Source organism: Sus scrofa, chromosome Y, assembly GCF_054392235.1.
Source record: "Sus scrofa isolate SSC_HxYL_T2T_F1_AM1 chromosome Y, Sscrofa_HxYL_maternal_Yorkshire_Landrace_v2.0, whole genome shotgun sequence".
In the NCBI taxonomy this organism is placed as follows: Eukaryota; Metazoa; Chordata; class Mammalia; order Artiodactyla; family Suidae; genus Sus; species Sus scrofa.
The window spans coordinates 17,416,550-17,442,379 of record NC_139402.1 but is presented as its reverse complement, the minus strand read 5'-3'; the positions used below and the strand labels follow the sequence as shown (position 1 = coordinate 17,442,379).

At 42.3% G+C, this 25,830-nt stretch overlaps 1 protein-coding gene and 1 pseudogene across 1 annotated transcript in view; one reads left to right on the top strand and one right to left on the bottom strand.

Annotated features, from left to right (window-relative positions):
- The window catches only part of LOC146394415 (heat shock transcription factor, Y-linked-like), a 60,982-nt gene extending 54,928 nt beyond the window's left edge, over positions 1-6,054 (bottom strand). Inside the window, exons 1-2 of the mRNA XM_085009151.1 lie at positions 5,542-6,054; positions 4,708-5,118 (exon numbers count right to left, since the gene is read on the bottom strand). Of these exons, the coding sequence (XP_084865277.1) occupies positions 4,708-5,118; positions 5,542-6,054 (924 nt within the window). The remainder of the gene's footprint in view (positions 1-4,707; positions 5,119-5,541) is intronic.
- A 6,156-nt stretch (positions 6,055-12,210) lies between these two features.
- The window catches only part of LOC146394414 (XK-related protein 3-like), a 42,425-nt pseudogene continuing 28,805 nt past the window's right edge, over positions 12,211-25,830 (top strand).

The window sequence follows — 25,830 nt, the reverse complement described above, 5'->3', positions numbered from 1 at the left end:
TCCAATTTCTTCAGGCCTGTAGTGTTTCTGTAGAGGAATTAGATGATTTGGGGGTTCTCTTATATTTAAGGCATTGTATTTCTCTTGCTGCCTTTAGAATCCTCTCTTTATCTTTGGCCATTTCCATTATAGTAGGTCTAGGTGTGGGCATATTTGTGTTCAGCCTGTTTTGTGCCTTCTGTGATTACTGTATTTTGATACCTGTTTCCTTTAGTTTGGGAAAATTTTGAGATATAATTTCTTCCAATATATTTCCAATCCACTTTTCTTTTTCTTCTGCTTCTTGAATTGCTGTAATGCATAGATGGACCCCTGTTATGCTACCCCATAGATCTCTTATGTTGCTTTCATGTGTTTTCATGTAGTTTTCTGCCTGCTGTCCTGATTGGGTGATTTCCATTATGCTATCTTCCATGTCACTAATTCATTCCTCTGCACTCTTCACTCTGCCCTTTAGTGCCTTTAGCCCAGTTTGGCTATCTGCAAAAGACTTTTCTAATTTTTCCCTATTTTCCCCTAAATTTCCTCATTCCTCTCGAAAGTAATCGACATGACTGTTTGTAATGTGCTCGTAAATCCCTGATATTCAGCCTTCATTCCTTCAGTATATATTCACTCTACCCCTTTTGAACTCAGTATCTTTTGGCCTACAGAGGTCTGTTGCATTGTTTCTGCTTCACATGAAATCTCCTGTACCTTACGTGGGAATTGTTCCTGGGCTTCTTCACCGTGTCTATGATTTTCTTTTTCTGTGAGTTTGGGGAAGTCAAACTCTAGTCTTGGAGGGTTACTTCTAGGCAAGAGCAACCCTTTGTATTTTATGGGGTGTTACCATTTATTTGGGGCATGGAGGATTGTATTCTTGCTGGCTCAATCTTGGGAGTGAGCAGGCCATTATCCCGAGGGTGCAGAGTGTATTTCCAGGGAGAGGGAGGCAGTGGGTAGGGCTGGTAGTCAGTGCCTTCTTCCTGGGGTCTTAGCAGCAGCAAGTACATGCAGGGAGGTGGCACAGGCTACTCCTTGTTTCAAAGCCTTGGGAGTGATAATGAGCTTTTTGCAGAATCATGAGTTGCCCAGAGCATTTGGTAGTGGCAGTGGCAGTGACAGTGGCATGGTTTGTGCATTCTCAGAGAACTTGGAGCAGAAACAGGTAATGTTTGGTCACAATGACCTCTTCTGAGGTGCCCTCTGAGGTGCTTAGGGTCACAAGGGTGCCTGTTCCTAGACCCCTAGTGGTAGCAGGCAATTCACACCTCTGGAGTGGGAGATAACCATGGTGGTTTGCCCCCCAACTGAGGACCCTTATAAGAAGCAGCGTGTCCCTCTTAGCCCACACAGGAGGTGGTGCACCACTGCTCCTAGTTACAGGGTCTTGGCAAAGGACAGTGTTCAACCTTCTGGGTGCTTCTTCCCTGCAACTGTCAGAGCATTTGGCACTGACAGTTGCAGGGCGGTTATATGCCCAGGGTGTTGATACCAATACTGGGTGGGGCTCAGTTGTAGTGCCCGCTCTGATTTCTGACCTCTGAGGTGACTGTGGTCAGAGATTGGACCTGATCTCACACCTCTACTGGTGGCAGGCCTTGAGTCCCTGTGGTTTCTGAGATGACTGCTTTGGTTTGTCCCTGCTGCCTATAGATCACTCAAGAGACACCACATCTCACTTACCCACCTGATGCCCATAGCCCCCACCAGAAGGATCTGGACACCTATATCTAGCACAAGAAGTGCCCAGGCTGCTGTAGCACGAGCAAGTGGCTTCTTGCCACCTGTAGCCTGCACCAGGGGCACCCTGCCCTCTGAAAGCCTGTGCACGGGTGAGCAGGGAGATTCCTTTGGCATCTGCCCCTCCTCCTTTTCCCCTCTGCAACAGTGGCACATTGCTTTATAAGACAAAGTGGGGTCCTTTCTACTCCAAGGATGGTTCTGAGGTGCCTCTTTGTATGATTGAAAATAATTCTTCTGAATGTACTCCAGAAAGACAGTAAAAGAGAAACATAAGAAGCTGCTAAGTCAAAGAGATTCTATATCTTCAAGGGACCTGTTCACCTGGCTGAGGTTTGGTGTTAAAGGCCAGCATTTGTATTTAAGGCTGTCTCTGTGTAAAACAAGAAAGTAAACTCTACGTGTGAATCGGGACATATAAAGGGGTGGAGATAAAGGCAAAAATAACCTAGAACAGTTTGAGGATTTTAGAGAGAAAATGACACCCCCATTTTTCTTCTTCTTCTTTTCTTTTTCTGTAAATGGTTCACTGATGAACTACCACCCTGTGGTGACCGTGATGCAATCTGATGATGTCATGTGGACATTGTTGTGGCAGTTATGGTGAAAATTATGGTCATGTTTCCTGGATAAGCTAAGATATGCTATCGTTTGGAGTGTGAAATGTACTTTTTAAGTAATTGTTTACCTTTTTTTTTTTTTGTCTTTTTAGGGCCACCCCTGTGGCACATGGGTGATCCCAGTCAGCGTCAAAGCAGAGCTCTGTCTGCTGGCCTACATCCACCATAGCAATGCTGGGACTGAGCCACATCTTTAACTCACATCACAGCTCATAGCAACACTGGGGCTTTAAACCACAGAGCGAGGGCAGAGGGTGAAGCTGCTTCCTCATGGACACTAGTTAGGTGTGTTAACCTCTTTGCCATCATGGGAACTCAATGGAATTTATTGATTTATTTTTTCTTTGCAATGAAGACAATCTTGTCAACTAATATCCAGGTTCCATTTGAAGTAACAGATAGGCTATAATGTCGCTGAGAAACCACTAAGTAAATACTATGTATTTTCCCTTTCCAAATTGACTTTTATTTGCCCCTTTCTCCACACCATCATAATTGAGACCCCCATTCAATACAACCTGGAGTATTTCAGAAATCTCTTGACAGCTATTCTCTATTTCCTTAGTTCCATTTTCCTTTTTGAAACAGTTACAGCTAGGGGACATGTCAAATACTCCTCTCTAATTATCAAACATTTCAAATATTAAAAAACGTCAAAATAATCTGCCATTGAAAACAATTAAAACGACAAAAGGACAACCTGCAATGGGAGACAATTATTTCAGATGATGCAACTAATAAGGTCGCAATCTCTAAAATCTACAACAACCTATACACCTCAGCAACAAAACAGCCAATTACTCAGTGGAAACATGGGAAAGAGACCTGCATAGACATTTCTCCAAAGAGAATATACAGAGGGCCAACAAGCACATAAAGAAATTCTCAACATCACTGTTTATTAGAGAAATGCAAATCTACACTACTATGAGGTTTCACTTCACACCGGGCAGAATGGCCATCATTAACAAGTCCATACATGAGAAAAAGCTAGAGAGGGTATGGAGAAAAGAAAACTCTCTTACGCTGTTGGAGGAATGTAAATTGTTACAACCACTATGGAAACCACTATGGAAATACTTCAGAAAACTAAATATAGAACTACATGACACCCAGCAATCCCACTCTGGGCAGACCTGGGGAAAGAAAAAAAAAACTTTCCATAAAATAGTTACATGTGCATGTGCGCCCATTGCAGCACTATTCCCAAGAGCCAAGACATGGAAATAACCTAAATGACCGTTGGAAAGAATGGATTAAGGGATGTTGTATATATACACAATGCAACACCACTCAGCCGTAAGAAAAGAACAGAATAATGCCATTTGCAGCAACACGGCTGGAACTAGAGACTTTCCTACTAGGTGAAGTAAGCCAGAAGGAGGAAGGCAAGCACAATATGACATCACTTATGTGTGGAATGTGATATATGGCACAACTGAAACATTCCACAGGAAAGACACCCATGGATTTGGAGAACAGGGTTTTGGTTGCCAAGGGGGAGGGTGCAGGATTGTGATGGACTGGGATTCGGGGGTTGAAAATGCAAACTATTACATGTTGAGTGGGTATGCAATGAGTTCATGCTGTATATCAATGGGAACTATCTCTAGTCACTTTTGATGCAGCATAATGTGAAACAAAGGATATGTATGTGTGTGGGTGTGGGTCTTGGGTGGGTGGGTGTGGGACTGGGCCACTTTGCGGCACAGTATGAAAGTGATCGAACACAGTAAACCAGCTATGATGGAAAAATCATTTTAGAAAAATAAATGCAGCATCCTTTTACTCTTAACTGTGTCCAAAATAAAAAAATGTAATTGTAATATATCATGTAAGGATAACCTGACCCACTTGCTGTAGAGTGCGAAAATAAAAAAAAAAAAAGAAAAAGAAAAAAAGAACTTGAAAAATTAAAAAAAGAGATCCAGGTGAATAAGAAAAAAAAGAAGATGAAGCTATCAGGATGAACATACAAGTTTATTGCTGAAATAACAAAATTGCAGGAATTTGGTGACATTTGCCAGCATAAATGTTCATCTTCACTCTCCTGCATAACCTATAGTCCTTTGATAGGTCAGTGGTAATTAGGGTGATGTTCAGATACGGAAGAGGACTGAGGATTTGGCCTTGAAAGCAAGGCAGCAGATGTGTCAGTGGCCATTGGCATTGGGAACCATGGATGGGCTGCTGGTTGCGGGTTAGACAGAGGGCCCTCAGTTGGTGATATATTCTGGTATCTGGTTGGCAAAGGAGAAGGCTCCACCCTCAGTCCAAAATAACCACTTGGGAAGTTAGAAATACCACGGTACTGAGAAATGGAAGTGGTAGTTGTAATGAAATTCACGATGTGGCCACTTGCTGGAGAGTAGCTGCTTTGTGAGTGCATGTGAAACGTGGTCAACTGATTAAAAATAGCATGTGGAGCCATGGCAATTTGTCCTGGTGGCCTGACTGATGGTGATGATGGAGAAGAAAGACCGCTTCTAGTTGGGGTAGTTGTATTAGAAATTCTCTGGCTCATAGAAGGCCATCTTATTAAAGGCACATTTAGATTTGTAGAGGTTGAAATTGCATCTTCTCCACGAGTTTGTGCAGCCACATCAGAATTATGGTTATCCACATCACCCCCTGTTCTAGAGCGCTTCTTGCTGCAACCTTGAAGTAGAGAAGCCGATACTGGAGAAGCATTTTTCATCCTGACTCTTCTTTTCATCCTCACCAACAGATGGGGACAGCCTCGTTTAAAATTTGGATTATGGTAGAACTGCAGCTAAAACCAAAAGAGAAAGGTATTTAGTGACCTTTTAAACAAAGATACGAGGACAAAGAATCCATAAAAATCTGACTTGTTTCATCACACAGAGTTAATGTCAGGAAATAATACTCATCTATTACTAACATTTTCAAAAATTTATGTAGTGGGAACAGGCAATTATGGTCCTTAAATAAAAATGCCTGGTGCATTTACAGTAACAGTATGAGGTTCAGGGGCTTGTATTGGGTGAGGTTCATCGAGAAGGCTCCAGGTGGCTAGGAAATTTCTCTATCACCCCAAATATTTTATGACCAAGTGGCCTTCAACTTAAAAGCGTAGCAGTACTTCATCCCACTTTCAAGGTCTACTATGACCCTATATGTATGAACATATTTGCAGATGTCCCTCTGTAAATAGTAACTGGACATTTCATAATACCTTGTTCCAAGCAGAGACTTCATTATCTTCTGCCAGAATGTTGGCTAGTGAGGCAGGTCTTTGAAAATTCCTTTGCAATTTAGTAAATCCATAAAGGTTAAGCTGTCGAACTAAGCTTTTCATACTCTCAATTTCAAAAATTCTGAAGGGAGCCTTTCTCCCCAGAACTTCTTTCTTGAAGCATTCTTCATTAATCACGATCGAGGTTCCATTTTCATCCCACCAAATGGACTTAAATCGATCACTTTCAACAATTTCCCAAAGTTTTCTGGGAAAGGGCAGAGGAGGAAAATCATTATCTCCATCTGGTTCAGAGGCACACAATGTGTGGCATGGCTCTTTCATCAGGGAGCCCTCAGACAAAGCCTGGAAAGCTTTTTCTTCAATCTGAGACTTCAAGTCCAAGTCCCCAGTGATTGAGTTATCACACCATGGAGATGTAATGGAGGATTCTGAACCAGTTGGTGCATCTTTAGGAGACACACCTTGAATTTCTGAAGGAGCTTGTGCCATCTCAGATAAATTTCTCTTCAGCTACTTTTCTCACCTGCATGGCTTTTGGACTCTGCAGTTTTAAATGCTGCTTTGGTAAGCCTCACAGATAAACTATCCAATCCATCACAATGGTTGCCAGCCTGAGTAGCTGTGACATCACAAGACACAAGTCTCCTAGCAATCTGAGCATCACCTTCAGTCAGGGTTTACTTCTCTATGAAATTAGCCCAGTTAATATAAAATACGAGCTCTGTACTTAAACAGTAACCCAAAGAGAAAAAAAAAATGAGGTCAGCAAATGAGATCCCATTCCAATGGAATCTTTTTAATAAAAAAATCACATAAATAAATAAATCCATTTCATCCCTGAAGTAAACGCAATTTCTCTCTTGTGCACATATGCACTTGTGCCTGTTATATAAGGCCTTGTAAATGGAGGAAAAAAATAAAAAACGGCAAAGTGAAACAAAAGTAATCCAGTGTTCTATGGTGTCTAGCTTGTTACAAAAGTGTTCTGATCTCTGCTGTGCTATGGGTTCAATCCCTGGCCTGGGAATTTCTGCATGCCCCAGGTACAGTCCAAAAAATGAAAAGACAAAAAGAAAAGAAAAAAAAGAAATAAATACACAAGCAAAAACAAAGCAAAACAAAACAAAACAAAACAAAAACCACGACCTTTATCACTAACCAAGGCATAGAATGGCCCTGGGCAACAAGCAAAATATCTATAGCCATAGAGGCAAAATAAGGTTGATGGTTGCATGTGTTAGGAGAGGAAATTTGGGGAAGTACCATCCAAAGGGTATGAGATTTCCTTGTCGATTGATGACAATGAGAACTGGGGAATTGATGGGTGTACCACATTCTGAAGATTATGTATGCCATTGAACTGAATACTCTAAACCTTCTACCATAATGTTTTCCCATTGTTAAAAACTGACAGTGATCTGGTATCACTGATTTTATTATATCGAGTTTTCTGTGTATTCTACGTAAGTAGTCTGTGTGTTAAACAATATTCCAAACATTTTCCATTAGGTTTCCTGAGGGAGGAATGCACAAGGCCAAATAGTACACAAGAGGGATTTATTAGGGTCTCTGAGGGGGCTGGGTGGAGCTCACGATGGCATCAGCCTTGACTGCAAGGAGGTGTTAGGCTTATAAAGCATCTGTGGTGGGAGTCTGTGGTTGGAGTCCACGGTGGGACCTTGTGGCAGGGAAAATGGAGAAGAAAGGGAAGGTCAAGGGAGGTGTAGGGGCTCAAGACCCATGACAGAGCACAGTTAATCCTTGTAGGCAGTTAGTCTGTGCAGGCAGTTGCTTCCCACAGGTCCTCGTTTCTTGCTGCCCAACTTGCACATCCACATTCTGGGAGGGGTGTTCACAGCAAGTCTCTCAGATGAGCAGCAATAGTTGAGGTGTATGGCGGTCTGTCTCCATCCTCCTGGGATCCTCTCATTCAAGCCTTCCATTATATGGGATAGGGATGAATGTCTACTCTTCTCTATCTGCTTCCTGCTGGCCTGGGGTGGGGAGTACTTGTGGATGGACATGGTACATGCTACCATAGAGGATGGGAAGAATAGAAAAATAAGATTAAACATGGGTTGATACCAGTATTGTGGAAGGAGGAGTGTAGTTTCATCTGAGTAGGTTTTAACACGTGATGTGGTATTAACATGTAAATCACAGGAGCTATTGGTCATAATACATGTTGTCTCCTTTCTGTTGCTATAAGAGAAGACCATGAAAATATAAGGTTGCTGCTGCCAGCTGATGCTGCTTTGAGAACAGCTGGTGTCATCACGTCTGACAGGGCACATAAACCCTAAGTTCTTGGCAATACAAGGGATTGCCTAAAATTACTTCCATAAGATTTCCTAGTCTTCCCAGACCCACAGCTACTCCATTCTGCCTTTTCTCCCTTTTGGCCCAGCAGATGCCATGGTCAATGATCTCTGTATTTCTAGATGAGAGAAGATGCAAGAATTGGGCCCATAGAGATCCTCACCTGAAATCAGTTTGAAGGCCTGTGCCTCACCCCTGGTCTCCTCGCTGAGCTCTTCTCAGCAGGTGCTGCAGGTCAACAGCTGCTGTGCCTCAAGTTTTCCTGCACAGAGAGCCTCTAGGCAAGTGCTAACTTGAGGTCACAGTTGGCCATACTCCCCCATGGCCGTACATTTGACCATAGTTTGGGGAGGCATTTCATGACCATTTCATCTCACAGTACCAGCAATGAACATTGCTAGGTCTGGCAATGATGTCACAGATAGGCCACTCAATGTGCTAGTCCTGGACAAAGCCATACTAGGAGTAGCCAAATGTCTCTGGACCACCCATCTTCCTAGTTTTTATGGTCCAGGAAAATATTCCCTCTTGCTGCATGTTCCCATATCTAGAGACCACTGATCTCATATGGAACCATATATCATTTTCAGTGACTCAGTTACACTTCTGGAAATGCAAGAGATAGCAATTTTGTGGAGACAGTGAATAAAACATAAACCTAGAGACTCTCATGCTGAGAGAAGGAAGTCAGAAAGAGAAAGACAAAGACCACATGATAACACTTATATCTGGTGTCTATTTTAGAGCACAAGTGAAGCTTTCCACAGAAGAGAAAAACATGGATTTTGAGAATAGACTTGTGGTTTCCAGGGGGAGGGGGACTGGGACAGAGTGGGATTGAGTGGGAGCTTGGAGTTCATTGACGCAGTCTCTTGCCTTCGGAATGGATAAGCAGTGAGATGCTGTGTAGCCCTGGGAACTATGTCTCCTCACTTGTGATGGAGCAAGATAATATGAGAAAATAATGTAAACATGTCTGTGTACCTGGCTCACCATGCTGTGCAGTAGAAAATATAACAATATATTGGTGGCAGTAAAAACAAAATAACCTATTCTGATAAGGAGTGGAAAAATATATGAAAATATTTGTGGTCTCAAAAATTATGTGGAAAGCAGTATTCATAAAGTCATAAATGAAAATTGAAAAGCTTCACACAAAACAGCCCTGTTTTATCGCTGTTCAGCTGGATTAGTCCGTTCCTTTTCTTTAAAGGAAATTTCATTCTGGCTTGTCCACTCAGCTGTACTCCCCAGTGTTCTTAGGCTGGTTATCCCTTGACAGTTTAAACATTCCCAACACAAGGGAGCCTTTAAATTTCAATTAATGTAGCCCAGGAGAGTTATGTCACTTGGCTAAAGTCTTACCTGCTGATTGAGCTTGAGTAACAGTTGAAGGAAACATAATTGTGCCCTTGTGAGAGCAGGTATTAGTTGGCCAGGTGAGGGGATCCCACCTAGGAACATCACTGAGAAGAGCCTTGGAGGGGAGAAACCCACCAAGGTAGATGAGAAGGTCAACAAATGACCATGTGGTCGTGGGGGGGGGAATCTTGGGATAGTGGTCTCCTTCTGATGGTGTCTTCTTTTTGTCCAGGCATTGGTGTTTCTCTTATTAGGGCCTTGTTTTAGGGTGAGTTTGATGTCAGTAGTTCTCTCTGTAGACCAGTGCAATGTGGATGTCCTTCCTAAGAGGGAAATAGAGATTTTAAGAGTTATTTTATTCACTTTGCTTGTGCATATGGTACTTAAGTATTCCTGACAAGAAACATTCCATCTAGGCTGGAGACAACCCTTTAAATGATACTTTCCCAGAATGTATAACCCCCTGGTTATCGTGGGGCATCAGATATTCTCCCAGAGACAGATTGCAGCACTCAGCTTCCCATGCTGAGACTATGTTCTTAGTAACCCCCTTAAACATTGAAATATTGTAACACAGCCTCAAAGAACTATTTGGGAAGTGAGTTTTAGAAAGTGAACCCTAACCTCAAAACACAGAACTAGAGTATGAGTCACAAGATTTTCTCTAAAATGACCCTCATTTTCACCAAATATTGTCAACCTAGAACTATAGAAGGAGTACCCCAAAGGGGAAACATATTTTCAAAGCATTTCTTTTCATTAATGGGTTTTCTGGGGAGCCAGGAAGAACCAAGCTGCCTCTTGGATTTCCCACAGTCATGGCTCTTGAATTCACAGCTGTTGCTTACCTATCTTCCCTCCTGTGATTTAGGGGCACACTTTTCCCATGCTACAAGGTCATCAGGTTGGCAAATGTCTGAGAATGAGGGAGTAAGTTGTGAGCTGTATCTTTATAGATTGGGTTCATACCTTTCATCTGACAATTTCGCCCCTGTAACACTGTAATTTACACTTAGGAAATTTGCAAATACACACACACACACGCAGAGAGAGAGAGAGAATGCATATTTTAAACACCTGGCCAAACAGAATCTCACTTTATTGTAAAACATTACCTAGTCACTCAACCAACGTAACAAAGGATTTCAAAAGCAAATACAAATTAAAGGCCAATCGATTCATGTAACCTGTTATCAAGAGTATGAACAAGGTAAGGTTAAGAAGGTTCAGAAACCTTTCTTTTAGCAGAGAGACAGAAACCTAATTCAAGTTTTACACGAGCTTACCTTTAAAGTTAGTTTATTTTTTAACTTTAAACTCCCAGTCAGTCCCGACCAAGCTTGAAAATCCTGTCTAGTGTCCACTTCGCAGAAATCTTCCATCACTTTCTGTATCCGTATTATTCTGTCTGCTACCTTTCCATTCAAAGTAACAAGCTACACGACAGACTTACTTTCTGTTCCCTTAATAGAATGCAATTCCATTCCTCCTTCCTTCTTTACTGAAAACACAATGTCTACTTTTCTGGATGGACTTTTTATCATTTCTAAAAGTATGTGTTTCCTGGTACAGAACATCACAGCATAGCACCAAAACACCGATAATAGTCTTAAGTGATGTTGCGGTCCCTTCTTAGTAACTGAAGCCTCAGCATCCGATTTGACTTTTATCAAACCTAGGTGCAATAAGAAAGGCTTCTGCCAATGACTCTGAAGACATGCCCATTTAAGTTAGATCTTTCAGTTTGAATGGGAGCAAGCTGCTGAGCTATGGAATGGGTGGAGGTATCCCACACCCAGGGCAAAAGAACGGAGGCAGGGAGAGGTAGCTTATCATGTTCTAGATGAGCAAGGGGGAGGAGAGAGGGCCCGGAAAGAGAGACAGGAGTGAGAAGTCTGAGGGAGGGTCTGAAATTAGATAAAATATCTCTGCCAAGAATTGGGGCTGGGCACTTGGTTAATATCAGGAAAGAACAGCTAAAGGGTGTCCCTGCTGAGGTGCAGGTTAGAAGGGGCTATGGTAAGGGTTTGGAGATGAGACCACCAACATGCACAATAGAGACTTGAGAGGGGTGTTTGTGACCTGTTAATTCACGTTGTGCTGAGTAAGTGGCCCCTGTGTTGATAAGAAAGGATACCAGCTTGCCTACAACTAGCAGAGTTACCTGGTGCTTCACCCGAGTAGTAGTTGTGGGTCCAGGATCCAGGGGTTTCCAGGGCACCCTCAGTCTTCTGTGATCCTGCCAATGTGGCTTGGCCTGTTGAGGCCCAAGGATTCTGGTCTCCCTGCAGGGAGGGGTGTGGCCCTCCCCTGAGAGGTTTCCAGTGGCCTCTCTTATCACACCTGCAGCATGGGCCTGGAGTGCCTTAGAGCCATTGTCCAGGGAGGGGGCTGATATTTGGGGGAGCCCTGAATGGCAGTTGCCTGCATTTTGTATTTAGCCCGATCTCTTTTTAAGTGTTGGCTTTCAGCCTCTTTATGCTGATTATTAAAGACCTTGAAGGTGAGGGTGAGGACATCCTGCTGAGGGGTTTGAGGCCCATCCTCCCACTTTTGTAATCTGTGCCTTATGTCAGGGACAGACTGAGAGATGAAGGGAGTGTGGAAGGAAAGATTCCCTCCAAATGGGAAAGGTCTAACTATGTATCTTTTTGAAGTGCCTCTGTTAATCAGGAAGGAGAGCAGGTTTTTCATGTGGGCTTTGATGAATTTCTTCTTGTTTTTTTTGTTAAGACCTGCTTCACATAGTCCTCCTATGAGACAAGTTACCATGTGACTCTGGTGTCTGAAGGCCTGGGAATCGACTGGAGAGTCCCAGTTTGGATCCTGTCTTGGGACTGCTACCGCCCGCACTCTGTGGTTCTTGTTTTGCCAGCAGAGGTCCTCTGTGTGGGCATGAGTGGCTAACCAGACCGTTTCCTTTTCCTCAAGGTCGAGGAGGAAGGATAAGGTGACATCAACACCATGGCAGGTAAGGTCACGGGACTGAGTGATTTGTTCAAATTCCTTAAATGTAGATGGAGGGATCAGAAGAGAAGGAGTCTCATCTTTTTTGTTTTTCAATTTAAGTGGGAGGGGTTGGACATGGAAATGGGGACATGGACCTGGGCAATCCCTCCAGTGCTGGAAACTCCCCTTCAAGGGACCAAAGGAGCTGGTTGGAGGAGTTTGGAGAAGGAGGAAACTGGGTACAGAACTGTGAATGAGGAGGAGAGAGAGAGAGAGAGAGAGAGGGGTCAGTATCTGGGTTAGGATGGGGAGAAGCTGAGGACGGCTTGGGTCAGAGAGTGGAGGATTTTGAGTTGGGGGAAAGCTGGAGGCATGGAGAGATTTGTATTGTGGAGAATAATGATCTGCAGAATCAAAGCAGGAGCTGTCAGAATGAGCGGGACTATGACAAGAATGGTGGAGAAGAATTTGAAATGTGAAGCAAGGAGAACAGAGGGAGGGGTATGGGCTGAGGGTAAAGACATAAGGCCTTTCATGCCACTCGTCATTACAGTGACAAATGTTATTGAGGTCACTCAAGCTATTTACATTGAATGTGGACTTGTGGTTGCCAAGGGGGAGAGGGAGAGGGAGGGAGTGGGATGGATGGGGTGCTTGGGGTTAATAGATGCCTTCTAGTGCCTTTGGATTGGATTAGCAATGGGATCTTGCTGTGTAGCCCTAGGAACTCTGTCTGGTCCCTCAGGGCGGAGCATGATAAAGGGAGAAAATAGAATGCATACATGTATGTGGAAGGGGCTCACCACGCTGTACAGTGATGAAGCAGAACATGAACAGAACACGGTGGACCAGCTATAATGGAAAAACAAATACAACATCACTATAGAAAAAAATTGAAAGTGGCATTTTGGGAGCATTGAGAGCCATTAGCTAATGTTTATCCTGTGCACACGGAGTTACAGAAGAAGTAAAGATGCTTGGACCTAACATTTCCTCTTAGGAATACCTAAATTCCGTAAGAGGCAACCAAGAGGTGTGTTCTGTGGAGGAGTGGAGGGCTTCTTTGCCATGATGAGGACTAAGAGGGGACGTGGGCTAAGGAAGGGGCCACCTTAGGGAGTGCCACTTCTTAGGCTGAGTGTCTCTAAAGTCTGGATAGTGGACGCTGAGGGACAGAGAGGGAGGTTTTTCGCTGATCCAGGCACCTCTGCACCAGTCCTCTCCTGCTCAGCCAGGCAGGAACTCCTAACAGGGAATTCCACCTTTCCATGACTGCCTCTGCATCCAGCACTTGCCTTCTTATATTTGGGTGAGAAAATGTCACTTTTCTTGGACTCCTGTCAGCATGGCTCTTGGGCCCCAGTTCCTCTGGCACATCAGAGTACAACCTTCTGCAACAAAGCATCACACTAGGTCTGTAGAATGCATAGACACTTGGCCCCATCCCTCTCATCAGGGATCCAAACCTGGGTGGGTTCCAGAGGTTAAGCCAGGAAGAGCTGCCCCTGCCTGCTGCTCTCTGGCTTTCAAACCCAGGAGTTTGGGGCACCACTGATCTGATTCCCATTCTCGTATCATGCCCGCTTGGGGTTTAGCACCATATGTGAAGTTTGCTGAGGGAGGAGTGGGCAAGGGCATTTGATAAACAGGAGAGATTTATTAATGGCTCAGGAGGGCACCAGCCTTGACTGTGAGGAGGGGCTAGGCTTATAAAGGATCTGTGGCAGGAATCAGTGGTGGGAGTTCATGGCAGGAACCTTGATGGGAACAATGAAGAAAGAGGAGGGGAAGGTCAAGGGAGGAGTAGGGGGTCAAGTCCCATGACAGAGAGCAGTTCATCACTATAGAAGTTAACGTATGCCTCCAGGTGTTTTCCTCAGTCCGTTGGTTCTTGCTGCTCAAACGGAGCATCCAATTCTGGGAGAGGTTGTCCATAGCAGGTCTCCAAGTTGAACAGCCATATATGGGCTCAATGGGGGTCTGTCTCCACGCTGCTGGGAACCTGACATTTTCATAGTCACATTAGCACAGCAAATATGATTCTTGTTGGTATGTCTATCAATATATGCTAAGCATTCATGAAGTAGCGATTTTGCGTTTATGTAAGGCCCATACCATTAAGGAAATCCAACAAGTAGGAGATAAGTCATAACAAGAGAGTTTATAAGAAAAACGACTTATATGAGTGTAAGAGGAAACTTGCCATTCTTGAAAGAGCCAAAGGATATAATCCAAGATTACATGGAATCGTAGTCTTTTTTTTTTCTTTTGTTAGAACAGGAAATAGGCGGAGGGGTTTTGGTGAGGAAATAAGTAGGGCATAGAGTCAGGAGCATTGAGGTTTCCCATAGGTTTTGTGACCAGGAAATGGCCAGGGGATGTGTGAGAAGGCTAGGCCTTCCTGGCATTATGGGGTTGCAGGTTTCCTAGGGGCTTGTGGCTGAGGTAACCAGTGTCAGGCTTAGCCTCAGGCTGTAAAATGTGCATATGAGGAAAGGGTGAGACTGTTCCAAGATAGGGTCATGGAGGGGTAGGTGGAGAGGGTGAGAATTTGCCAAGGTATGGTGTGCGGTGGAACTTACAAAGCTAAAAGGTAGTCAGGGCCATCATTGTTCCAGAGAGTTGGTTCTTATTTGGAAAATATAAGGGTCTCAGCAGTTTGGGTGCATTGATCTGGTTTTCTGAACATTATTGTGTAGGAGTCCAGAAACAAAGGAGTAGCAACATAAAATAGGACCTAGATTTTATGAAGTGGTCTTAATATGGGATAACAAGCTGTTCCTTTGCACAAAGAGACCTCATGTTTGGTAAGAATTTCTGTGGCTTCATGGCTGAAAGAAGTGTTACAAAAATGTTGTGAGTGGTTTCCCATTCCAGCTTTGGTAAATATTTAATATGTGTCAAAAATACATGATGCTTTCCATATTTATCACATTTAAGGATGGAATATTTTCACAACTAGAAAGAGTGTCTAGTTTGGCACTATGTCTTAGTGTAATGCAGTTCTTAAGTCAGAATGCTTTGTATTAACAAATGGTCGTGAATTTTCCTTTCAGTAAACATTTCATGAAGATAGACACTCCACGAAATGTAGTTTCATGAAATTTGACAGTGATTTCTCCTGATTTTTTTTTTTTTTTTTTTTTGGAGAATGTTAGTGTCTATTTTCTTCACAGGACATGCCCTTAGATTTACACATGCAGATTTTGTGGGGGATTGGCTGATAAAATATTATGTATATGTGAAAAAAATAGGAGTTCATGTTAAGAATTTAAAATGTCTCATTAAACCGTGGCTGAGAATTTTGGGGTGCTAGAATGGCTGGATCATATATGAAAGAAGTCACCTTTGGGGCTATCAGGGGAAGACAGCCTAATTCAGGTGTCTCTGAGCTCCAAATTGCAAACTGTACCTTGAATCACAACCATAGGAGAGAGTGCAAAGTTTTATCTTGAAAAGATGCCTATAATACGTTGTATGAACTTACCTGTATAACGAATGAGATTTAGTTTGGGCTTTGCATCTCTTTACTATTTAGCATTGATGCACACTGCTTTCCTTCCTCTTAGTCATGAGATGCTCGACTAAATTGGATGGTAATATTGTCTTTAATCATATATATGTGTGTACACATACACACACACATATATTTCTCAAAGGAATTTATCACATCTGTAGTTGTATAATGATCATAACAATCTGAATCCACAGGATTTCCATCCCAAAGCCCAAGCACATCCCACCACCCACCAAACTGTCTCCTCCAGAGACCACAATTTTTTTCAATGTCTGTGAGTCAGCATCTCTTCTGCAGAGAAGTTCAGTCTATCCTTTTTTCAGATTCCACAGATCAGTGAAAGCATTTGTTGTTGGTGTCTCATTGTATGGCTGACTTCACTTAGCATGATCGTTTCTAGGTCCATCCATGTTGCAAAAAAATGCCAGTATTTTCCTCCTTTTAAAGGCTGAGTAATATTCCATTGTGTATATGTACCACATCTTCTTGATCCACTTCTCTGTTGATGGACATTTAGGTTGTTTCCATGTCTTGGCTATTGAAAATAGTGCTGCAATGAACATTGGAGTGCATATGTCTTTGTGAGTCATGGCTTTTTTGGGTAGATGCCCAGGAGTGGGATTGCTGGATCCAATGGGAGTTCTGTGTTTACTTTTCTGAGCACTCTCCATACTGCTTCCCACAGTGGTTGCACCAATTGACAATCCCACCAACAGTGTACTAGGGTTCCTTTTTCACCGCACCCTCTCCAACACTGATTGTTTGTAGATTTTGGATGATGGGCATTCTGGCTGGTGTAAGGTGGTACCTCAGAGAGGTTTCGATTTGCATCTCTCTAATAATGAGTGATGTCGAACATCCTTTCATGTGTTTCTTGGCCATCTGTATGTCTTCTTTGGAGAACTGTCTGTTTAGATCTTCTTCCCGTTTTTCGATGGGGTTGTTTGTTTTGTGGGTGTGGAGCTGCAGAAGGTGTTTATAAATTTTGGGCATGAATGCCTTGTCAGTCCCTTCACTTCCAAAGATTTTCTCCCATTCTGTGGGTTGTCTTTTTTGTTTTGTTTAGGGTTTCCTTTGCTGTGCAGAAGCGTTGAAGTTTGATTAGGTCCCATTTGTACCTTTTTGTTTGTGTTGTCAATACTGTGAGAGGTGGATCCGAGAAGATGTTGCTACCGTTTATATCAGAGTGTTTGGCCTATGTTTTCCTCCAGGAGTCTGATAGTGTCTGGTCTTATATCTGCGTCTTTCATCCATGTGGAGTTCATTTTTGTGTATGGTGTTAGGGAGTGTTCTCTTTTCATCCTTTTCCATGTGGCTGTCCTGTTTTCCCAGCACCACTTACGGAACCAGCTGTCCTTTCTCCATTGTATATTCTTGCCTCCTTTGTCATAGATGAGTTGGCTGTAGGTGTGTGGGTTTACCTCTGGGCTTTCTCCCCTGTTCCAGTGATCTCTATTTCTGTCTTTGTGACAGTACTATGCGGTTTTGATGATTGTTGCTTTGTAGTAGAGTCTGAAGTCCGGGAGCCTGATTCCTCCAGCTCCATTTTTCTTTTTCAGGATGTCTTTGGCTAGTGTGGGTCTTTTGTGCTTCCAAAGAAACTTTAAAACATTTTGGTCGAGTTCTGTGAAAACACTCCTTGGTGATTTGATAGGGGTTGCATTGAATCTGTAGATTGCCTTGGGTAGTATAGTCATTTTGATAATATTAACTCTTCCAATCCATGAGCATGGTATATCTTTCCATCTATTGGTGTCATCTTTGATTTCTTTCATCAGTGGCTTATAGTTTTCAGAGTACAGGTCTTTTGTCCCTTTAGGTAGGTTTACTCCTAGGTTTTTTTTTTTTTTTTGGATACAATGGTAAACGGGATTGCTTCCCTAATTTCTCTTTCTGCTCTTTCATTGTTAGTGTACAGAAATGCCATTGATTTCTGTGTATTGATTTTGTATCCTGCGACTTTGCCAATTTGGTGGATGAGCTCTAACAGTTTTCTGGTAGAGTCTTGAGGATTCTCTAGGTATAGTATCATGTCATCTGCAAATAGGGAAAGTTTCACTTCTTCCTTTCCAATTTGGATTCCTTTTATTTCTTTTACTTCTCTGATGGCTGTGGCTAGGCCTTCCCGAACAATGTTGAAGAGTAGTGGCGAGAGCGGACATCCTTGTCTTGTTCCTGATCTCCACGGGAATTCTTGCAGCTTTTCGCCATTGAGAATGATGTTTGCTGTGGGTTTGTCATATATGGCCTTTATCATGTTGAGGTAGGTTCCTGTTATGCCCACTTTCTGAAGGGTTTTTTTTTATCAGAAATGGGTGTTGGATTTTGTCAAAGGCTTTATTTCCACATCTATTGGGAGGATCATATGGTTTTTCTTCTTCCGTTTGTGAATGTGGTGTATCACCTGATGGATTTGAGGATATTGAGGAGCCCTTGCATCCCTGGGATAAATCCCACTTGATCATGATGTCCAATCCTTTGAATGTATTGTTGGATGCGGTTTGCTAGTATGTTGTGGAGGATTTTGCATTGATGTTCATCAGTGAAATTGGCGTGTAGTTGTCTTTTTTTGTGGTGTCTTTGTCTGGTTGTGGTATCAGGGTGATAGTGGCCTGATAGAATGAGTTTGGGAGTATCCCTTCTTCTGGAATTTTTGGAAATAGATTCAGAAGGAGAGGTGTTAGCTCTTCTCTAAATGTTTGATAGAATTTGTCTGTGAAGCCATCTGGCCCTGGACTTTGGTTGGTTGGAAGTTTTTAAATCACCGTTTCAATTTCAGTTCTTGCGATTGGTCCAATTGTCTTTTCTACTTCATCTTGGTTTAGTCTTGGAAGATCGTACTTATGTAAGAATTTTCCCATTTCTTCTAGTTTTTCCATTTTATTGGCATATAGTTGCAGATAGTAGTCTCTTAGGATCCTTTGTATTTCTGTGATGTCCGTGTTACTTCTCCGTTTTCATTTCTAATTTGATTGATTTGAGTCCTCTCTTTTTTTTGCTTGATAAGTCTGGCTAGGGGTTTATCAATTTTGTTGATCTTTTCAAAGAGCCAGCTTTTCGTTTCATTCATCTTTTCGATGGGTTTCTTTGTTTCTATGTCATTGATTTCTGCTCTGCTCTTTATGATTTCCTTCCCTCTACTAACTTTAGGTCTTGTCTGTTCTTCTTGCTCTAGCTGCTTCAGATGTAGAGCTATCTTGTTTATTTGAGCTTTTCCTTGTTTCCTGAGGTGGGCTTGTTTGGATATAAACTTTCCTCTTAGAACGGCTTTTGCTGCATCCCAAGGGTTTTGGAGTGTTGTATCTTGTTGTCATTTGCTGCCAGGTAATTTTTAATTTCCTCTTCGATTGCTTCAGTGATCCATTGCTTGTTGAGTAGCATGTTGTTTCGCCTCCATGTGTTTTCGTTTTTTGCAGTTTTTTGCTTGTTGTTGATTTCCGGCTGTATAGCGTTGTTGTCGGAAAGGATGCTTGATGTGATTTCGATTTTCTTGAAGTTACCGCGGTTGGATTTGTAGCCCAGGATGTGATCCATCTTAGAGACTGTTCCATGTGCACTTGAGAAGAATGTGTATTCCGTTGCTTTTGGATAAAATGTCCTATCAATATCTCTTAAGTCCATCTGGTTTAATGCATTATTCAGGACTTGTGTTTCCTTATTGATTTTCTGTCTGGTTGATCTGTGCATTGCTGTAAGTGGGGTGTTCAAGTCCCCCACGATGATTGTGTTATTGTCAATTTGTCCTTTTAAGGTTGTTAGCAGTTGCATTATATATAGTGGTGAACCTGCGTTGGATGCATAGATATTTAAAATTGTTATATCATCTTCATGGATTGATCCTTTGGTCATTATGTAATTGGCCTTCTTTGTCCCTGAAAGTATTCTTCATTTTAAAGTCTGATATGAGTCTTGCTCCTCCAGCTTTCTGTTGATCCCTGTTTGCATGAAATAGTTTCTTCCATCCTCTCCCTTTCAATTTGTATGTGTCCCTATGGGTCTCTTGAAGACAGCATATGTACGGGTCTTGTTTTTGTATCCATTCAGCCCGTCTACGTCTTTTGGCTGGGGGATTTAGTCCATTCACATTACAGGTGATTATTGATATGTATGTTCTTATTGCCTTTTTATTTATTACTATGGATTTGTTTTTGCTGCTCTTTTTTCTTCCAATCTTCTCTTGTTCTTTTCCACCTATAGAATTTCCTCTAGTGTTTGTTGTAAGGCTGGTTTCATGTCGCTGAATTCTCTCAGCTTTGGCTTATCTGTGAAGGTTTTGCTATCTTCTTCAAATCTGAGCGAGAGCCTTGATGGGTAGAGGAATCTTGGTTGGAGGATTTTTCCTTTCATCATGTTAAGTCTATCGTGCCACTCCCTTCTGGGCCTGCAGAGTTTCTGTTGAAAACTCTGCCGACACCCTTGTTGGGTTTCCCTGTATGTTATTTGTTTCTTTTCCCTAGCTGCTGTCAAGATTTTCTCTTTGTCTTTAATTTGGGTCAGTTTGATTGATATGTGTCTTGGGGTGTGCCTCCTTGTGTTTATTTTATATAGTACTCGTTGTGCTTCCTGGATTTGAGTGAGCGATTCCTTCCCCATGTTAGCAGAGGTTTTGGCTATTATCTCTTGGAATATTTTTTTCTGTCGCCTTCTCTCTCTCTTCTCCTTCTGGCACCCCTCTAATAGGGATGTTGGTGCCTCTAATGTTGTCCCAGAGTTCTCTGAGACTCTCTTCGTTTGTTTTCAATCTTTTTTCTCTTTTCTGTTCTACATCCGTAATTTCCAATGATCTGTCCTCCACCTCTCTTATTCATTCTTCGGCCTCCAGGATTCTGCTGTTAGCTGCTTCGAGTGAATTTTTTTATTTCAGGCATTGTATTTTGCATCTCTTCTTGTTTAAGATGTTGCAACAGAAGAAATGGTGGGGGAAAAACTGTAATTGTAATGTATACATGTAAGGATAATCAGACCCCCTTGCTGTACAGTGGGAAAATAAAATTTAATAAAAAAAAAAAGAAAAGAAAAAAAAAAAAAAGATTTATTTCTTGCATCTCTTTGGACAGTGGTTCCTGTAAGTTATCCATCTTGACCTCCAGTTTATTTCCAATGTCTTGCATCATCTCTAGCATCAACACTCTATAGTCTTTTTCCTGGAGGCTGAGATTCTCCTCATGGCCTAGCTGATTTTCTGGGGTTTTTCCTTTCTCCCTCATCTGAGTTGTAGTTCTCTGTCTTTTCATGTTTATAGGTTTTTGGTGTGGTGACCTTCTTACAGATAACAGAGTTGTAGCCTCTCTTACTTCTATGTCTGCCCCCCTGTGGCTGGAGTCAGTTTGGGTGCTTGCTGTAGGCTTTCTGATGGAAGGGGCTGATGCCTGCCCCCTGGTAGGTGGAGCCGATTCTAATCCCTCCGGTGGGTGGGGCTTAGTCTCTGGATGGGATTAGAGGCAGCTGTGTGCCTGAGGGGTCTTTAGGTAGGCTGTTTACTGAGGGGCAGGGCTGTGATCCCACCTGCGTTGTTGTTTGTCCTGGGGCCTCTCAGCAGCTGACTGACTGGTGGGGCCTGGCATTTTCCCCAAATGGCCACCTCCAGAGAAACGTGTGGCTACTGAATATTCCCAAGAGCTTTGCTTTCAATGTCCTTCCCTCACAATAAGCCACGTTCACCCCTGATTTCCCAGGATGTCCTCCAAGGACTGTGGTCAATGTTGACCCAGACTCCCATGGAGACTCTGCTTTGCCCTGGGACCCAGTGCATGTGGAAGTTTGTGTGCGCCTTTGAAGAATGGGGTCTCTGTTTCCCGCAGTTCTGTGGAGCTCCTGCACACAAGCCCCACTGGCCTTCAATGCCAGATACTCCAGGGGCTCTTTCTCCCCGTGCCAGATCCCCACATGGCAGAGTTTGATGTGGGGCTCAGAACTCTCCCTCCTGTAGGTGAGTCTCTGTGGGCCGGTTAGTTTCCAGTCTGTGGACCTTCCACCCCCCCCTGGGAGGTATGGGGTTGTTTATATCATGAAATTGCCCTTCCTACCTCTTGATGTGGCCTCCTCTTTTTCTTCTGGAGTAGGACGTCTTTTTTAAGGTTTCCAGCCCATTTGGGTGAAGAATGCTCAGTCTTTAGTTGTGAACTTTGTTGTTTTTAGGAGATAACTTTGTTGTTTTTAGGAGATAAGTTGAACACCAGTCCTTCTATTCCGCCATCTTCCATATAGGTTCTGTCTTTAGTTATATTTATCCAGATGTGTACAGTTTAACTTGCAGAGAGATTGTGGATGGGAAGGGGATTCTACAAATGAAGAGGTAACTTAGCAAGGTGAAAAGAGGAGGCCAGGAGAGTGATGACACAGTGACAGGTGTAAAGATCCTCATTTCAGAACCAGGCTCGGGAAGTTTCAGGGTGAGGGTAAAATCACTTTTGCTGTACTCTATACCCATGGAGCAGCCGATAAAGAAGTAAACAAAGAGTTTGGTTAGGTCCCTTTGGGTTAATTCTGCTCTTATTTCTGTTGCCTTGGGAGAAAGAGCTGAGAAAATATTCATGAGGTTGATGTCAGAGAGTGTTTTGCCTATATTCCCTTCTAGGAGTTTGATGGTGTCCTGTCTTCTATTTCAGTCTGTCAGCCACTTGGAGTTTATTTTGGTGCATGGTGTGAGGGTGTGTTCTCGTTTCACTGATTTGCATGCAGCTGTCCCGGTTTCCCAGCAATGCTTGCTGAATACACTTTCTTTTTCCCATTTTATGTTCTTGTCACCCTTGTCAAAGATGAATTGCCCATAGGTGTCAGGGTTCATTTCCAGGTTCTCTATTCTGTTCCATGGGTCTGTCTCTCTGTTTTGATACTAATACCACACTATTTTGATGACTGTGGCTTTGCAATATTGCTTGAAGTCTGGAAGAGTTATGCCTCCTGCTAGGGTATTGTTTCTCAGGATTGTTTTGGCAATTCTGGGTCTTTTGTGGATCCATATAAACGTTTTGATGGTTTGTTCTAGTTCTGCGAAAAATGTCATGTTTAATCTGCTAGGGATTGCATTGAACCTGTAGATTGGTTTGTGTAACATGGCCATTTTTACCATATTGTTTTTTCCATTCTATGAACATGGATTACCTTCCGTTTCCATACATCTTCTTTGATTTTTTTGATTAAAGTTTTATAGTTCTCAGCATATAATCCTTTACCTCCTTGGTTAGGTGTATTTCGAGGTATTTGTTTTTGTGAGGTGCAATTTGAAAAGGTACTGCATTTTGGTATTCTTTTTCTAATATTTCATTGCTGGTATAGAAAAATGCGGCTGACTTCTGAATGTTCATCTTATAGCCTGCTACTTTGCTGAATTTATTAATCAGTTCAAGTAATTTTTGTTTTGAGTCCTTAGGGTTTTCTATGCATAGGCTCATATCATCTGCATACAGTGACAGTTTTATCTCTTCTCTTCTCATGTGGATGCTTTTTTGTCTTCTGTTTGTCTAATTGCTGTGGCTAGGACTTCCTGCACTATGTTGAATAGCAGTGGTGAGAGAGGGGATCTCTGTCTTGTTCCAGATTTGAATGAGAAGGCTTTCAGTTTTTCCCCCCTTGTGTATGATATTTGCTGTGGGTTTGTCCTAAATGGTTTTGATCATGTTCAGAAATGTTCCCTCTCTACAGACTTTGGTGAGGGCCTTGATCATGAAGGGATGTTGGACTTTTTCAAATGCTTTTTCTGTATCCATTGAGATGATCATATGATTTTTGATTTTGTTAGTGTGGTGTATGACGTTAAGTTCATTTGTTTATGTGGAATCATCCTTGTGAACCTGGGATGAAGCCTACCTGGCATGGCGTATGATTTTTTTGATATGTTGTTGGATTCGGTTGCCTCAGCTTTTGTTGAGAATTTTTGCATCAATATTCCTCCAAGATATTGGCCGATAGTTTTGTTTTTCAGTGGTATCTTTGTCTGGTTCTGGAGTTAGGGTGATGGTGGCATCATAGAACGTCTATGGGAGTATTCCTTCTTCTTCAAACTTTTGAAAGAGTTTAAAGAGTATGGGCACCAGATCCCCTTTATGTATTTGGCTGAATTCACCTGTGAACCCATCTAGTCCTGGGCAATTTTTAGGGAGTGTTTTTATGACATCTTCAATTTCATTTCTAGTGAGTGGTCTGTTCAGTTGGTCTGTTTTCCTTGATTCAATTATGGCAGGCTGTAAGATTCTAGACAGTTCTCAATCTCTTCCAGATTGTCAAATTTGTTGGCATGTAGTTGTTCAGAGTATTCTCTTATGGTTTTCGTATTTCTGCTGTATCTGTTGTGATTTCTCCTTTTTCATTTCTATTTTGATTATATGGATTCTTTTTTTTTTTTAATTTTTAGTTGAATTTTTTTTTTTAATTTTCCCACTGTACAGCAAGGGGGTCAGGTTATCCTTACATGTATACGTTACAATTACAGTTTTCCCCCCACCATTTCTTCTGTTGCAACATGAGTATCTAGACATAGTTCTCAATGCTATTCAGCAGGATCTCCTTGTAAATCTATTCTAGGTTGTGTCTGAGAAGCCCAAGCTCCCGATCCCTCCCACTCCCTCCCCCTCCCATCAGGCAACCACAAGTCTCTTCTCCAAGTCCATGATTTTCTCTTTTGAGGAGATGTTCATTTGTGCTGGATATTAGATTCCAGTTATAAGTGATATCATATGGTATTTGTCTTTGTCTTTCTGGCTCATTTCACTCAGGATGAGATTCTCTAGTTCCATCCATGTTGCTGCAAATGGCATTATGTCATCCTTTTTTATGGCTGAGTAGTATTCCATTGTGTATATAGACCACCTCTTCCGAATCCAATCCTCTGTCGATGGACATTTGGGTTGTTTCCATGTCCTGGCTATTGTGAATAGTGCTGCAATGAACATCCGGGTGCATGTGTCTCTTTTAAGTAGAGCTTTGTCCGGATAAATGCCCAAGAGTGGGATTGCAGGGTCATATGGAAGTTCTATGTGTAGATTTCTAAGGTATCTCCAAACTGTTCTCCCGAGTGGCTGTACCAGTTTACATTCCCACCAGCAGTGCAGGAGGGTTCCCTTTTCTGCACAGCCCCTCCAGCACTTGTTATTTGTGGATTTATGAATGATGGCCATTCTGACTGGTGTGAGGTGGTATCTCATGGTAGTTTTGATTTGCATTTCTCTTATAATCAGCGATGTTGAGCATTTTTTCATGTGTTTGCTGGCCATCTGTGTATCTTCTTTGGAGAAATGTCTATTCATGTCTTTTGCCCATTTTTCCATTGATTGAGTGGTTTTTTTGCTGTTGAGTTGTATAAGTTGCTTATATATTCTAGAGATTAAGCCCTTGTCAGTTGCATCATGTGAAACTATTTTCTCCCATTCTGTAAGTTGTCTTTTTCTTTTCTTTTGGGTTTCCTTTGCTGTGCAAAAGCTTTTCAGTTTGATGAGGTCCCATGGGTTTATTTTTGCTCTAATTTCTATTGCTTTGGGAGACTGACCTGAGAAAATATTCATGAGGTTGATGTCAGAGAGTGTTTTGCCTATGTTTTCTTCTAGGAGTTTGATGGTGTCCTGTTGTATATTTAAGTCTTTCAGCCCTTTTGAGTTTATTTTTGTGCCTGGTGTGAGGGTGTGTTCTAGTTTCATTGCTTTGCATGCAGCTGTCCCGATTTCCCAGCAATGCTTGCTGAATAGACTTTCTTTTTCCCATTTTATGTTCTTGCCTCCCTTGTCAAAGATTAGTTGACCATAGGTGTCAGGGTTTATTTCCGGATTCTCTATTCTGTTCCATTGGTCTGTCTGTCTGTTTTGATCCCAGTACCACACTGTTTTGATGACTGTGGCTTTGTAGTATTTCTTGAAGTCTGGGAGAGTTATGCCTCCTGCTTGGTTTTTGTTTCTCAGGATTGCTTTGGCGATTCTGGGTCTTTTGTTGTTCCATATAAACGTTTGGATTGTTTGTTCTAGTTCTCTGAAAAATGTCCTGCGGAATTTGATAGGGATTGCATTGAATCTGTAGATTGCTTTGGGTAGGATGGCCATTTTCACAATATTGATTTTTCCAATCCAGGATCATGGAATATCTTTCCATTTCTTTACATCTTCTTTGATTTCTTTGATTAAGGTTTTATA